The sequence below is a fragment of the Ahaetulla prasina genome, chromosome 1 (assembly GCF_028640845.1).
Source record: "Ahaetulla prasina isolate Xishuangbanna chromosome 1, ASM2864084v1, whole genome shotgun sequence".
NCBI lineage: Eukaryota > Metazoa > Chordata > Lepidosauria > Squamata > Colubridae > Ahaetulla > Ahaetulla prasina.
The window spans coordinates 218,598,567-218,614,898 of NC_080539.1; the positions used below are offsets into that span (position 1 = coordinate 218,598,567).

General features: G+C 38.7%; 1 protein-coding gene across 1 annotated transcript; it reads left to right on the forward strand.

The window, feature by feature from the left end:
- The first annotated feature begins 944 nt into the window (after positions 1–944).
- On the forward strand, positions 945–6,749 carry LOC131202280 (low-density lipoprotein receptor-related protein 2-like). The gene is made up of 5 exons (XM_058191113.1): positions 945–1,225; positions 2,576–2,686; positions 2,829–2,936; positions 4,175–4,246; positions 5,609–6,749. The coding sequence occupies exons 1-5, from the start codon at positions 1,166–1,168 to the stop codon at positions 5,768–5,770; spliced, it is 513 nt and encodes a 170-aa protein (XP_058047096.1). The 5' UTR covers positions 945–1,165; the 3' UTR covers positions 5,771–6,749.
- Positions 6,750–16,332: the final 9,583 nt, after the last annotated feature.

Here is a 16,332-nt window from a genome sequence, read left to right on the forward strand (position 1 = left end):
TCTTACTGAAGTCTTCATCAAAAACTGACTGCCAACTAGCTACCCTTGAATGGTTCTTCTTTAGAGTATTTTGGGCTAGCCTATTTATTTCTTCAATCTAGCACAGTCTTATTTGTCTTGGCATTTTTATTCAAACTTGCTTGTGGGAGGGACAGTATAATAAATAGATAATACATAATATAATAATATAATATATTAACAATATATGTTAAAACAATATATATATTAAAATGTCTTCCTTCTCTTAAAAATAAATTTGTCTTTGAAGTTTAAGTTAGTCTTGTAAAATCCATGGAAAATGACATATCCTCAGGGGAACTAAGGATCTGTCTAAGGAACATTTCCATAAGGAGCATTCCATACACTAGGAATGTGCACTATTATTATTTTTTACCAACAGTTCAATATGCATTTGGTGAGGCACAATGGTAGAAATATTTAGTAGCATTTACCTTTATATACAGCTAATTCAATCATTCTTTATACCCAGTTGACTAAGAGCAGAGATCATCTCAGCTAAGGCTTCAATGGAGGCTTTTGAATATGATGCCTGTTCTTTTAAAAATCTTCTTTAATCTCTCTTAAATCTTGCCTCTTAGGAGGTGAGAGCCTCTAGTCTCAGCCCTATAAAAGCTCACTTTCTAATAAATGGTTTTCCAATTGGCCTTCTAATGTGGCAGCATTTTGTGAGAGTGCTTATAATGTTTCTCAAAATTCTAAGTGTGTAATTTTGCCATCTGCAACGGATGTGTGACCAGTGGCATTCTGAAGTTGGCCTCTTCTTCAGTCCCATCAAAACTATCTTTGACAACAGGTAACTGCTTCAAAGAACGATACAGTAAATTAACAGTATAATAAATAGATAATACATAATATAATAATATAATATATTAACAATATATGTTAAAACAATATATATATATATATATATATATATATATATATCAGTTTTAATTTTTGCATTTGATGGACAACTGTTTCTGTAACTGCTTCAAAGAACGATACAGTAAATTAACAGTATAATATATTAACAATATATATTAAAACTTGTCTTAAAATGTCTCCCTTCTCTTAAAAATAAATTTATCTTTGAAGTTTAAGTAGTCTTGTAAAATCCACGGAAAATGGCAATGGAGTAACTTTCCGACCTGGGGCTGATGTATCAATGGACATTAATGTAGCTGGTTTTGGAGCTGAATCTTCTATTGACAGAGCAATGCAAATGGTAAGACTATTTTTTTTAAAAAAATCTTCTTTAATCTCTCTTAAATCTTGCCTCTTAGGAGGTGAGAGCCTCTAGTCTCAGCCCCTATAAAAGCTCACTTTCTAATAAATGGTTTTCCAATTGGCCTTCTAATGTGGCAGCATTTTGTGAGAGTGCTTATAATGTTTCTCAAAATTCTAAGTGTGTAATTTTTGCCATCTGCCAAAGAAACTCAAAGATCCTTGGGCTGCGGTACTGTTTTTTCAATGCAAGGGGAACCCAGACCAACTCAAAATTTTGATCACACACATATGGCTTCATGCCTTGTGGTCTCCCACATTTCTTTCCTTGCTATTAAAGAAGAAATATCAGTCTTACTCAGTCTTGTGAACCTTCAAAACAAAGGCTTGGTCTTGGTAGTGGCAACACTAATTCCTCTTTGGTCTTTCTCATTAGAGTTGTTAACAGTGCTTCAGTTACCATGACATCTCATCAAGGGAGCTCATATTTAAATGGTATCTTCAGTCTCCTTGCCAATAGAAGGCATCTAGTTTCCCAAGTCCATCAGAGGCTGGATGTGCACCCTGTGCTATTTACTGTCTAGTTCAGACGTGTCAAACATGTGGCCTGCGAGCCGGATCCAGCCCGCAATAGGTTGCAGAGTTGGCCTTCAGGGCCGTCCTGGAGATAGCAAGGAACTGGTCCCAGCCACGCCCACTTAGTTGGCCGTGATGACCAGGCTACCCACCCCACAAGGGCAAACAAACTCCTTATGAAGCTCGCAACGGGATCGAGTTTGATACTCCTGGCTAGTTGGTTCCTCATTGAGCAGAAAAGAAGGTCCTAATTGAACTCCCTTGCCCATTTCTATACCCCTAACATAACCCTTTCTCTGCCATGAGACCTAAACAGTTTTACATTTCTGGTTCATTTGCCAATTACTTTGAAGTCTGGTGAGGTACCTATTGAAATGAAATTGCTTTGGCTCTTTTATTGCCAATTCTTCATTTTTATAAGACCTTGCTTCCTCCAGCAAGGTATGTTTCTGTGGCTGAGGAAGAAAAACATTTATTTATTTTTCCTAACCAATGATTTATGGAACGGTTAGTTTGCAGTTACTCAGGAGCAGTGATTTGATTTGATAATCTTGCCTAATTTTATTTAATAATGGCAAAGTGCCTGCTACACTGAGTGTATGCCAAAAGAATCTATCATTTAAAAAAGGAAAGCTGAAAGGTTAATCTATGTAACCTCTTGCATTCTTCCTCTTGCCCACAGTATTTCTTTTTCTGTGTATTTTATTATGCGTTGTGTTAAAAAAAATTACAAATTAGTCAACCTTTGACTAATCTATATAGCTGTTGTTTTCAGAATGAGAATTTTGCTTTGGAAACTGGGAAGCAGCCAATTACATTTGAGAATCCTATGTACGCAACAAAAGACACGAGAGCTGACAATGTGATCATAGCATCTCCAACAGTGGTAAGAGGATTTTTTAAAATCTCCCCCCCGCCCAGCCCTACCCTAGTATCCATTTACATGTCATTTCCCCATTCCCCTTTCCTTTTAAGCATTCTGAAGTTGGCCTCTTCTTCAGTCCCATCAAAATTATCTTTGACAACAGGTAACTGCTTCCAGCAGTGAAGGAAACGAAAACTTTGAGAATCCGGTATACGCTACACCTGTATCTGCTGATACAGCTCAGCCTTCGGCAAGTACAGAAACAATCCAGGTAACAGAAAGTGAGGGTACAAAGTGTGGCAGAATCGGATGGGAAGAATGGGAGGAGGGAGTTACGACGGCACTGAAAAAAGTGACTTCTTAGGATATTTTTTTTTTCACATTATAACCATTGCAGCGTGGTCACATGATCAAAATTCAGACACTTGGCAACTGACTAGTACTTATGACGGTTGCAGTGTCCCAGGGTCATGTGATCAACTTTTGCAACCTTCTGACAAGCAAAGTCAATGGGGAAACCAGGTTCACTTAACAACCATGTTACTAACTTAGCAATGGCAGTGGTTCGCTTAACAAGTGTGGCAAGAAAAGTCATACTATTCAATAACTATCTTGCTTAGGAGCAAATTGTGGCAAGAAAGATCATAAAATGGGGTAAAACTCACTTAACAAATGTCTCAGCAACAGAATGTTTGGGCTCAATGGTGGTTATAAGTCAAGGACTACCTGTAGTTTCCTCAGATAAAAGATTTTGTATCTTACTATGTCCATATCAAGAATATGCACATTTTCCAAATGATGAATATCATTTCAATACATGGTGTGGGTTTTTTTGTTTTTTTTTACTTATAGACAAACAAAGGTGCTCTGTTTTAAATACATGCATCTTTTTGGTCTGATTATTTCTCCCTGTATCCTTTCTTGCCCTCTGGCTTTCACAATACTGAGCCTGATCTTACTCAAAATATCTAAGGCAGGGGTGAAATGTAAAATTTGTTACTATCGGTTCTGTGGGCGTGGCTTGGGGGGGTAATATGAGTGGGTGGGTGTGGCCAACTTTTTTTTTTAACTTTTAAAAGAATTTTTTCTACAACCTCTTCAGCCAAAGAGGTTGTAGAAAAAAATGCTTTTTAAAGGTTCTGACGATACCTGTTGAGCCGTGTGATCATCAGAGGCTTTTTAAAAAAACTTTTAAAAGCATTTTTTCGGCCAAAGAAAAAAATGCTTTTAAAAGTAAACAACCTCTGATGATCGCACGGCTCAGCTGGGCATTGGGGGGGGAGGGATTTTTGCTTCTGGTTCTCCAAACCACCCGCTGCCATCACTACCAGATTGGGCAATCCAGTCCAAACCGGGAGCATTTCACCCGTGAGCTAAGGATATGAATGAATAAGTTCCCTATCTTCCAAGAAAAAAGAAAGAAAATTTAAAAATCAGTTGCAAATTACTGATTTATCAGTACCAAGTCAATTATTAATTTCACGCGGTTTTTTTAAAAAAATATTTCAGGAATCAAAATGGAGCTTCTTTAAAAGAAAAATGAAACAAAGTACTAACTTTGAAAATCCCATCTATTCAGAGGTAAGTTTCAAATTCCTACTTAGCAAAACAATATTAATGTTTAAATTGTTGATGCCTCACAATATTCTGTCCTCGATAAGGAGAAATGTCATTGAGCAATGTATACAAAAGTGAAATAAGAAAAGGAGAGGTGTTTTTTTTTGTCTTTTTCCCATATTCTTTCTCCTTCCTGTGTTACAAGTTTCTCTGTTTGTTGTTGTTGTTGTTTTTGAAGAAAATGAGAGAAGAATTCCCTAAGGCGACTCCTGGAATTGGTGTCATTTTTGTTCTATTTCAGGAACACATCTCTCTCTCTCTCTTTTGCCTTGCCCTCTATTAGAGTAGGGGGACATATTACATTTAATTCTGGAAATAAAAGCTGCTGTTATGGCCAGAATTGCCATGCATAGAGCCATGGTACAGTTTTATTTAGTTGTCTATACCATTCCCCAGGCCCCAAATTGGCCAGAATAATCAGTTCTGCATTATTGAGCAGAATATTGAATATTCCAAGCATGAGACTAACTCAGGGATTTAATTCTACCTAATGTATGAAAGGAGAACTAGTTTGTTCGTGTAGTTAAGGCACTTGAATAAGAGCAGGGAAACCCGAGTTGTAGTCCTGAATTAGGCAACTGGGTGGCTTTGGATCAATCATTGTTTGTCAACCAAGGAAGAAGGCAATAGTAAACCACTTTCAAAAATATTGCCTAGAAAACTTCACGAACTTTGTCTCTGTAGTCATCAGGAGCCAAGTTTGATTCAAAGGCAAAAATAGAGAAACTATTATTTATTATAGATGCTTTTTGTTGATATTTACAGAGAATTATTCATGGAGCTCTGTATGATGAGGTGTTTTTTTTTAAAGAGGTCAAAGTTTTGGTTCACCTATGGACTCAAAAGTCTTTCCTGATATTGGCCAAGTTGGATCTCTCGGGCCTTGTCCAGCTGCTTTTTATATAATTGGAGTTTGGTAACATTCAGCAAATTCTTTCGCTTAACGAGAACAGAGATGTCAATATTCGTATTACCTCTTTGGCAGCCTAGATTCTTCCTTTTGGTTCTGATATTCAGCTTTCCCATTGACCCCATTTTTTCCCCCACAAAGTCCCTTTGTTTGCAACATTTTTATCACAATCTTGTGCCTTCTGCAGAAATTCCCCACTTCATTTATGCTCTAAAGTGTTTATATCGCATTTACGTTATGTTGTTAAAGTAACAACAACAATAATAATAATGGTTGAATATCTCTCATGCAGAAATTAAAATGAGTTGAATGCAATAGCTGCACAAACACGAGCAAGTATTGTGTGGCTAACTGACCACATTAAAAGAGTAATAAACACTGATAGCTCTACTCTATTTCTTTATATAATATTTCAGATGGAGAAAGAACAGCAAGGAGAAGCTGAAAGTGCCCCTTCCTCCTCTCCATCACTGCCTCAGAAGATTATTTTGAAAAGAGACTCACCGTTAGCCTATTCAGCGACTGAAGATTCATTTAAAGACACTGTCAATCTAGTTAAAGAGGATTCTATTGTATAACCAATTCAGTTAGGGAATCTCTAGACACAACCATTTGCACATACGTTTTTTGGTAAACAGAAGGAAGAAAAATGGTTCATATTTCTGTGAGGAAATATTTTTAGCCTTAGATGGAAACATGTGTCAAACCATGCCTCATTGTTCTCTTCTTTTTCTCTTCTTCTTCTTTTTTTTACACACGCCAATGCCTATTTTTATGAGTAATTATCACAGTGTACTATATGTATATCTTTGCACTGACACTCTGAAAGTAATATTATAAATATGCTGTACATTTGTAAATTTCTAAAAGATTATCAGGTTGTTGATGTCAATATTCTAAAATCGTATCACTAGGGATAAATCCTCTATATAATATAATTATACTAAATAATGTAGAGGAGAGCATAGTGACCATCTACTGAATTGCCAAGACTTTTGGAACTATATTTATAGGCAGACTCTGCTAAATATGCACTGGTGTTACTGTGCATTTCTCTGTTTTATATGAAAAAAAATGGCCCTTTTTTATATCATATAGAAGATGACAGCTAATTGTTCCAAGGAACAAAACAAAACAAAACAAAATGGCACAAACTTTATTTTGTATTAAACGTTTGCCTTTTGATTGGAGAACCTCCTGATTATCAGTGAAATAATTCCATTCTAGACTGAAGTCTGTCTTTCACATTTTATTAAACCGATAGTAACTGGGTATCCAAAACACTTGATTAAAGAACTGTTTTAGGAGGCATAATTTCATCCCTTTGCGGAAAATCTGTGTGCTGCTGCAGGAATGTTTAACCTGCTGTTTTGTTTTATATTCCTGGTCTAACTATTAATGTAGAAGTCCAGGCTAATAAATTTATAATGTATGAAACTTCTGCTCTTTGAATATATATTAATTTTCAAAGTGAAATGCTATCCCTGTTTTTATGTTTTTGTTGCCTTGATGGGTACTGTGATTAGAAAAAGAAAACTGGAATATGCTGCTGCTGAATAAATCTAAAGTATTTTATCAGTTCCTGACTTTTTCTTAATTTGATTAGAATCAGGATTCCAGAGACATCCTGAAGTAGGAAATAGACTCTGGCAAGTGAATGATGCTTCAGTCCTTGAATTCAAAGGACTTTTTTCACTCTTCTCTGAAATTATGCAATGATACTGCTCCAAGTTGCTTTTCTCTCTTCTCTATTCACTTGGCTTATAATGGGAAGTAACACCTTTACAAAGGATAGAGAAACAATAGACAATGAGATTTTTGGCTTCCTGTTTGACAAATTATACAGGTTATCAGAGTGTGAGAAAAAATATAGCGCTGTGGTTCAGAAGCTGTAAAGTGGCCTGTGGAAAAACGTAAAACATCACAGCATAAGAGCACTGGTAAAACTACATAGGTAAAGGTAAAGGTTCCCCTCAAACATATGTGCTAGTCATTTCTGACTCTAGGAGGTGGTGCTCATCTCCATTTCGAAGCTGGAGAGCCAGCACTGTCAGAAGACCTCTCCGTGGTCATGTGGCCGGCATGACTAAACACCAAAGGCGCACGGAACACTGTTACCTTTCCACCAAAGATGGTCCCTATTTGTCTACTTGCATTTTTTATGTGCTTTTGAACTGCTAGGTTGGCAGAAGCTGGGACAAATAATGGGAGCTCACCCAGCTATGCGACACTAAGGATTCGAACTGCTGAACTGCCGACCTTTCAATCAACATGCTCAGTGTTTTACACACTGAGCCACCGCGTCCCATCCATATACAACATGCAAACCGGTAAATACGATTTTTAAAAAAACAACAAATAAAAGCAAAGATAAAAATCATTGAAATTGGAGTTGGCAGTTAGCCAAAGAACATATTTTTAATGGATATGCTTAACAAATTCAATTTACTTGGTAAATTTTTATTTGCTAAATAGATTTTTAGTAGCTGGGAAATGATTAAAAATTAATTACAAAAAGAAATTAAAGGAAGGGAAAAGAAATTAAAAGTAGTCGTCATTCACTAGGTTTCTGTGTCTTTCTGCCCTTGCAAAGCCCTTTTTTTCGGGGGGGCGCACCATATCCTCTGGTGGCTCAGACTGCTAAGACAGTCTGTTATTAACAGCAGCTGCTTGCAATTACTCCAGGTTCAAGTCCCACCAGGCCCAAGGTTGACTCAGCTTTCCATCCTTTATAAGGTAGGTAAAATGAGGATCCAGTTTGTTGGGGGCAATAAAAGTTGACTTTGTATATAATATACAAATGGATGAAGACTATTGCTGAAGACTATAGTGTAAGCCGCCCTGAGTCTTCGGAGAAGGGCGGGATATAAATGAAAAAATAAAAAAAATCCAAAAAAATCCATGTATCACATCAGATTTTGGATGTTCTCACTAAATGAGGTTCGATTTTGGAGCCTCAGAAATAAATCTTAATAGATGATACAACTTCAATTTGATATATCTTTCAATTTATAATATGCAGCCAAATGTTTCCTGGCTGGTAGTGATTTTTTTTTTTTAGGAACACATTTTGTTTCAATTTTGAATTGGCACCAAGGCTGAAATTTATACATTCTTAGGACACGAAAGGAAAGTTTAAAAGAAGATAAAAGGCATCATATGGTAACCTGCTGAATTTGTTTTCTAGTTCCTGGCTGTTCCTGGCTGCTGTTACATAATCTTCCATTTCAGTGCCAATCAAAATAAAAAAAAAACCGAATCTGCCTGCAAAAATAACTCCCGGTCAGGAAATCACAGAGCGGTTTCATCATATCAAGCATCATATAGTTTACAAGCAGAACTACATAACGATATCATAAAAACCCAATGATGGCCAATGCATTTCTTTCGCACTGAATAGATTTTCTAACGTTGCTATGTTCACTTGCAAATAGGAAACAGTCCCAAACAGCTCCTCAAATTAACTGCTTGAACTCCCTTTACATATTGCCTTCCCTTTTAAAAACAAAAAACAAAAAATCAAGTCCCAATCAATATCTACTGTGAAAAAGCAGCCTCTTCTTAAGTCCAATTTAAGTTCAGTTTTCTATGCTTCACTGGAATTGGCCAATAAACTTAAATAAATGCTCAATTTTCTTCAACTGTAGAGTCTTCGGTGGAAGTTATTTCTCTTATTTTGTTAGCAGTATAGACTAAAATTGAGAACTGATGTGAGGTAATGGTTAAAGCAAGGGGTTGTCGCCTTTGTACAAAGGTGACATTCAGCCGGTTCGGACCGGTTCGGGTGAACCGGTAGACTCACCTGCCCCAATGTAAAGATGTCCTACTTAGTCATGTCTTTGAGGCCAGGCACATGCAGGGAAGGTGCATGCTGGAGCAAAGTGCATGTGTGGAAAGCGCGTAAGAATATGTGCAACCCACCGCTGCCTTTGTATCTCGGTTTCTAGACCAACCTCCAAGCTGACTGGGTGGCCCTAGGACAGTCCCTCTCTCAGCACAGCCTTCTAGGGAAAAGCGGGGTGGGGGGAGAAACATACAGGTAGCTCTCAACTTACAACAGTTCATTTAGTAACCATAGGCAGCATGCTGGCTGTGGAATTCTGGAAGCTGAAGTCCACATATCTTCAAGTTCCAGGGTCAAAAAACACTGATCCTGCCAGGCCAAAGGCCTTCTCTCTTAAGAGGCCCTCTCAAAGGCCACTTCCATCTCTCAAAAGCTGTTGAGCCCCCCCCGCCTTTTTTTTGAATTTATATCCCGCCCTTCTCCAAAGACTCAGGGCGGCTTACATTGTGTAAGGCAATAGTCTCATCCATTTGTATATTATATACAAAGTCAACTTGTATTGCCCCCCGCCCCCACAACAATCTGGGTCCTCATTTTACCTACCTTATAAAGGATGGAAGGCTGAGTCAACCTTGGGCCTGGTGGGACTCGAACCTGCAGTAATTGTAATTGCAGGCAGCTGTGTTAATAACAGACTGCATTACCCTTCAGCTACTAGTATGTTTTTTCATGGAGAGCTCTTCCTGTGTCCTCCAAAGATGATTTATTTCTGATTCCAGATGTATTTGATGTTCCTGGGTGCCAAGGTCCCAAGGAAACAGGTTAATTTCAATTTTTATGATCCCCCCAAAGACAGAGAGTCAGACACAAAAACCAGGTGGAGCTTCAATTGCACTATAACAGCCTCTATCTTGACTTTTTTACCCTGAGGTCTCTGATACACTGGAGCACTTTCACTCAAAAGTCAAAATTAACAGATACAGCTGTCTTTCAGAAGAACGCGAGACACATGCTCATGAGCAGCCCAAGGGACAGATCAGTAGCTGTCTGTCTACTGTGCCAGTCATCTGTCTTTTGGGCACTTTGAAAGGTAGTTAAAACTTTTGCCCAGCTCTTGTGGGAAGCTCCCCCTCCTAGAGAATGAAATATTTTGGGGAATGTCAAAAGAGGCAGAATATTATAATTCCCCAAAAGGAGAAATGGAGAAACATGTTCTTAAAGGCAGAAAGCAGCCCCAGACTTTCTGCCGTGGGAAAACAGCCTCAAGCAGAAGTCTATGGAGATTCTCAGTCATCCAGGTCATGGTTGTCCAAAAGGTGCTTTTTCAAGAGGCCTCTTGGATGACAAGTGAAACATCCTAAAAAACACACACCATAAAGTCCAGTTCCCTCTTGAAAAAGCACCTTTGGGACCTCAAGCAGAAGCTTGAAGAGGCTGGTCTTTTGGAGTGGAGGTTTTGTACCCATTCAGAAAGACCGGGCCAATAAGTAAAGAGACTCCAAATAAGCAACACAATTAGGCAAGCTGACAAGATTAGAATTATCAGTCGTTGCCTTTAAATTGTCCCACATTAAAATGATAAGAATGGTAACACCACACATCCAGTTTTGTCACCACACTATAAAAAAGATGTGGAGACTCTAGAAAAAGTGCAGAGAAGAGCAACCAAGATGATTAGGGGACTGGAGGCTAAAACCTACGGCGAACGGTTGAAGGAACTGGGCATGGCTAGTCTAGTGAAGAGAAGGACCAGGGGTGACATGATAGCAGCCTTCCAATATTTGAGGGGCTGCCACAGAGAGGAAGGAGGTCAAATTATTTTCCAAGGCACCTGAAGGCCAGACAAGGAAAAATGAATGGAAACTGAACAGGGAGAGATTCAACCTGGAAATAAGGAGAAATTTTCTGACAATGAGAACAATCAACCAATGAAACAGCTTGCCTTCAGAAGTTGTGAGAGCTTCATCCCTGGAAGCTTTCAAGAAGAGACTGGATTGCCATCTGTCAGAAATGGTGTTGGGTCTGCTTGGGCCAGGGGTGTGGGTGTGAGTGGGGGTTGGACTAGATGACTTACAAGGTACCTTCCAACTCTGTTAATCTTTAACACTAATTTCCAGTGCAACCACTGAACCCAGCCACTTTTCAGAAAGGCCCAGCTGATGTAGCCTTCCTTATACTGATTGGGAAGGGAAGAAAAGTTTTCTCCAGGGCTTCTAGCTATAGAGACCACATATTACTTCTTGGATTAAGGTTGGTCTGCCTTTGCTTGGGAGCTTCCCCTCATTTTTCTGGTTGATCACAAGGTGAGTGCTGACAATAGGCTTGTAAACCGTAGCACAAAAGCTGGGAAGCATTTCGGAATTGGACAACTCACAGCATCCAGCAAATCTAGCCACCACTGAAGAAGGCTCACTAGAGCCCACCTAGCCTTTCAAAGTTTTATTTTATTTTATTTTGGTCTTTTTAATTTTATTGTCAGTATTTCAATTTTATCAACATCTTTTCTTTTGTCATTTAGTCTTCCTTTATCAACATGTATAAAAACACATATATATCCATACAAACACCCACACCCACCCACACACACACACCAAGTAATAAACACAATTGAGATTTTAATATAAAGTAATTTAGTGTAAGAGAGAAACCCTTATTATAAAACAAGTACTTTGATATGTGCTCATCCTCTATTTTCTCATTCATTTCCAGTGTTATATATAATTTGAACAAAAGGTTAAATAATCATAATGTTCTAACATTAATATCCAAAACTGCAATTAATTATTGATGGCATATATTTATTACTCAAAGGCATCTAAATAGCAGAATCTAAGTATTTACTGAATATAAATGTCATTGTACTGAAATAATATAGTGTATTAAAACTATGGACCTATAGTTCTCCATATGGCTAGATTTAATAATATGTCAAAGGACTGAGCTAATTCTATATTATTTTATGATTATGTCTTTAATTTCTTCAAATGTCACTCAATCTCTGGTTTGTATATTCTTATTTTATTATATTAGCAATGTTATATTCTTGTTTTACTTCATTATATTTTCTATTTATTCTACTTACCAATAAAATGTTTAAATGGTAAAAAGAAAAGTGAAACTCCACTTAGGATGCTCCAGATAAGCCATGACCTTAAGTTAGGGCCATTCCATCACAAAGACCACTAGAGGGCAGCGTGGTCATACAGAAAACCTGACTTCTTTGTTGACCTGTCTAGGAATATTTTAGAGCCTCTTTAGTGTGAGGATTCAGGCACCAGGCTAAAAACCAGGAGAGTGTGAGCTCTAGTTCCACCCTAGATACAAAGCCAGTTAGGTGGTTTTGGATTGGTCACTCTGTCTCCTTCCTAGGAAAAAGGCAATGAGAAATCAACTCCAACCAACCCTACCTGTCTAGGAAGTTGCAAAGAATTAAAGAATTCTCTCTCACACACACGTTTGAATTGTGACAAACCAGATCAGGTGGTCCTAATTAAGCTTGGTGCAACTTTTATGATGTCAGATAGGCGGCAGTTAGCTCAGTGGATCCTAAATGGAATAGAACTGATTTAAGAACAGAAAAATATTACAGAAAGAACATGTACCCCCCCATCCATAGTACTGTGGATAGTTTTCAATCCTACACACACTCTTCCTTTTGACTAAATCTCGTTTCAGTGCACCTATTGGAATCCAGCTCAGCTAAATATAGGAACCCAGACAGTCCCTGTTCAGTGCGTTGTAGTCTGTTCAGTAGACTACCTTACCTTTGAAGATACCAGCCAGAAACATCAGGAGATCTGTTGTCTAAATCACAATCACTAAAGACTTTAGCTCAGGGATGTCAAACTCAATTTCACTGAGGGCTGCATCAAGGCTGTGGTTGACCTCAGGGGGCCGGGCGGGCATGGTCGGCTGGGTAGGTGGAGCCAACTGGATGGGCATGGCCAGTTTGATGCCACTCTCCAAACTGCTGGCATGTTTCCTCTTTGCATTGGGTAGACCGGGCCAAAGCCATGCTGGCCTGATATTTCCTCTTCACAATGGGTAGACCGGGCCGAAGCAACATGGGATGGCCCCTTACATTTTCCAGGACGACCCAGCAAGCTGGATCCAACCACATTGCAGACCAGATCTGGCCCACAGGCCTTGTGTTTGACATCTCTGCTCTAGCCCAATGCTAGTCAAATAAATATTACCTTCATCTCATTTTACAAATTAGCAGTGAAGGAGTGTATTAATATGACATGTATGCGTGTGAGTGTGTGCATATGTATATGTTTATGTATATGTGTGTATATGTATATATACAATAGTATACATATATATACATACATATATCTACAGCTGTGTATATTCAGCCGTAGGCTACACTAATTGCAATTAGCACAAAGTGTAGCCTACAGCTGAACTACTTGCCTTTCCAGTACATATTTATTGAGATATTTTATGGATCATTTTTTTAAAAAGCAGATAAATCTGCTTCCCAATGAGGAATTGCTCTTGAGCACTGTAAGATCAGAACTGTCACCTCTCCAATCATGCCAGCTTCATAAAGAAACTAACTAAAATATCATACTATGACACAAGGTTTTTTTTTTTTTGGAAACATCTTGTACTATTGCTCAAGTTTACTTTCAACAGATGCTAACTGACACATACAGCTCCCAAGTGTGTGTGTTTGAATGTTGATATCCTCTTACTACAAAATGGAAGGAAGGATAATTTCAGAATTCTCTGGAAGACCCCATCCTGTAAACCAGAGTTCTCAAATTTTGGGATGGTCCTTTCTTGGGGAGGTGAACGCAGAGTCCAGAGAAGGTGTGTATGTGAAGAACCTTTTAGTTGTAGATTGTTACAAAAAATCCAACTTCCCCAAAATTTCATGGTGCTGTTTTCTTTGTGTTCATTTTGGTGTCGGTCTCAAGTTTAGGCTTTAGGAGAGTTTGAGGGCCACATTTAGCATAATGAGCAGAACATTCTCCCTCCACACCTCTAACAGCATTAAATTTTAACTGTATTTTTAAATGAGTGAAATTGTATACTATTACTCTGTGTGGGGGTTTTGCAATAGCCTTCATTCTCTGAAAGAAGAGGGCAGCTTGCTGTCCCAGAGATAGCAAATAAATTTCCTCAGAATTCAGTATGCAAAAGAACTAAAAACCACCCCACAGATGTTTAAGTAAGAGCAGAAATCGCTGAAGCAGAAGTTAGAGCTGATGTTGCAAGGGTTAGAGCGTAGCACCGAATTTGCAGAATGCGGTTCTTGAAAAGTCAACATTTGTCACCAGTTCCGTAACATTAGAAATATAGAATACTTTCTTTAAGTTGCACTGAGGGCTTTATATTATAATTAAGGTCAGATGAAAGGCACAAAAGGGCATGAAATATTATTACATGGCACAAAGTGTGGAAGTGCCCCAGGTCTCTTCCCTTAACCAATTTCATTCATTCTATGGCTTACTTTTTATGCTTTCTTGGGCTCAGTTGCAGACATTAAATCATTTAATGGCTTAATAAGTTATATTTTTCCCCTGATGTGATGATATCGCTAAACTTTCTGGCAAAATGTATCTGATTTAATTGCCATTATTCTGGTCATTACTTTGTTATTATTAATATTAATATTAATATTGTAATTATTTATTAATTGTCCTAAATTAGAAAGTAAAAATGTATTACTTGCCACTTTTAATAAACAGATAAACTTCAGTTTGTTTGTTTTTTATTTGCATTTATATCCCGCCCTTCTCCGAAGACTCAGGGCGGCTTACAATGTGTTAAGCAATAGTCTTCATCCATTTGTAGATTTATATACAAAGTCAACTTATTGCCCCCAACAATCTGGGTCCTCATTTTACCTACCTTATAAAGGATGGAAGGCTGAGTCAACCTTGGGCCTGGTGGGGCTTGAACCTGCAGTAATTGCAGGCAGCTGTGTTAATAACAGACTGTCTTAGCAGTCTGAGCACCCTCCTCCATGAAGGCAGAAAACATCATGATATGTCACTATACGTCACATGACATGATCGAGTTCGACACCCATGCTCTAGACCAGTGGTGTCAAACTCGATTTCATTGAAGGCCACATCAGGATTGTGTTTGACCTTGGGGACTGGGATAGGTGTGGCCAGGTTGGGTGTAGCTAGCTTGATGCCACTCATGTCAGGGGGCACCTGCTCTGCCAGCAAAAACGGGTTCCCGAGCTCTCTTTTCAGCCACGATGGCCTCCTGCAGCCCTCTGCCAGCGAAAACAGAGACCCACCAAGCTCTGTTTTTGCTGGTGGAAAAATGCCCTCTCAAGCTGCATTTTTGCTGGAAGAGGCACCATGGGCCAGACCTTTGCTGTTCCCAGGACAGACCTTGGGCGAGATCCCAAGCACCCTGTGGGCTGGATCCAGCATGCAGGCCTTGAGTTTGACACCTCTGCTCTAGACTGAAATGCAAAATTAATCAAAGAGGCTGACAGAGAAGAAACATATTATAACATGTAAGGCCTCTTTTGAATGCCAGAACTAGCTCGAATTTATAGGGTTACCACACATCTGGCAAAAGAAAAATATGTTCTCCTTTTTACTTTCATATCTTCTGACTGGCAGGTACAGCCTTAATGATCAAATATTGTCTGGCTTTTTGAATATCACTTCCTGAGCAACCTTTCTCTGAGATGCTGCGCTTCCCTAAAAAGTGCTAAGACAAATTAATAAGTTCAGCTCTTTGACCTTACTCTCCTCATTTAAACAACCACTCATTCAGCAACTATTTGTACTATTTGGCACCACTAAACGTGTGGTAGTTACGACTGGTCCTCAAAGTTCAGGTAGTCAGAATGTCCTCGTGGTCACATGATCCCGACTTGGGTTCTTGGCAAGTGGGCCAGATTTCTGACTGTTGCAGAGTCTTATGGTCACATGATTGTGATTTGTAACTTTCTATGCCAGATTCCCACAAGGAAATTCAAGTTTTGGAAGCTGGCAGAAGATCAGATGTCACGATCCAATGTGAAGTCCTCGCTTAAAAAAGATACCCAGGGAGTGTGGGAACTTCTGGCACTAAGCAGCAGAGTCACCTGATGTCATGTTTTATGACTACATCACTTAGCAACAGAAATTCTGGTCCCAATTATCTAGTTAAGTAAAGACTACCAATAATTAGTTGACTGGCACCTTCCTGCCAATCAGGGTACCAATCAACTAAGCAAGACTTAGTCAGTTACACTTTGAAGACTCCTTTTGCTTCTTAATAAGCTCTAACAAATTTCCTACCACTGAAAAAACAGTCTTTTAGGTGTAGGCCTTTAGTTTTTCACTGTAACTTTTGCTGCGGATGCCAAGACAATTAAACATTTACTATGTCTTT

What these genes read in the sequence shown, in the direction of transcription:
- LOC131202280 (XM_058191113.1), top strand. Translation starts at nt 1,166, where the DNA reads ATGGACATTAATGTAGCTGGTTTTGGAGCTGAATCTTCTATTGACAGA. An exon ending in TTGACAGAGCAATGCAAATG is followed by an intron (nt 1,226 to 2,575) that starts GTAAGACTATTT and finishes TGTTGTTTTCAG; the next exon opens with AATGAGAATTTTGCTTTGGA. An exon ending in AAAATCCCATCTATTCAGAG is followed by an intron (nt 4,247 to 5,608) that starts GTAAGTTTCAAA and finishes ATAATATTTCAG; the next exon opens with ATGGAGAAAGAACAGCAAGG.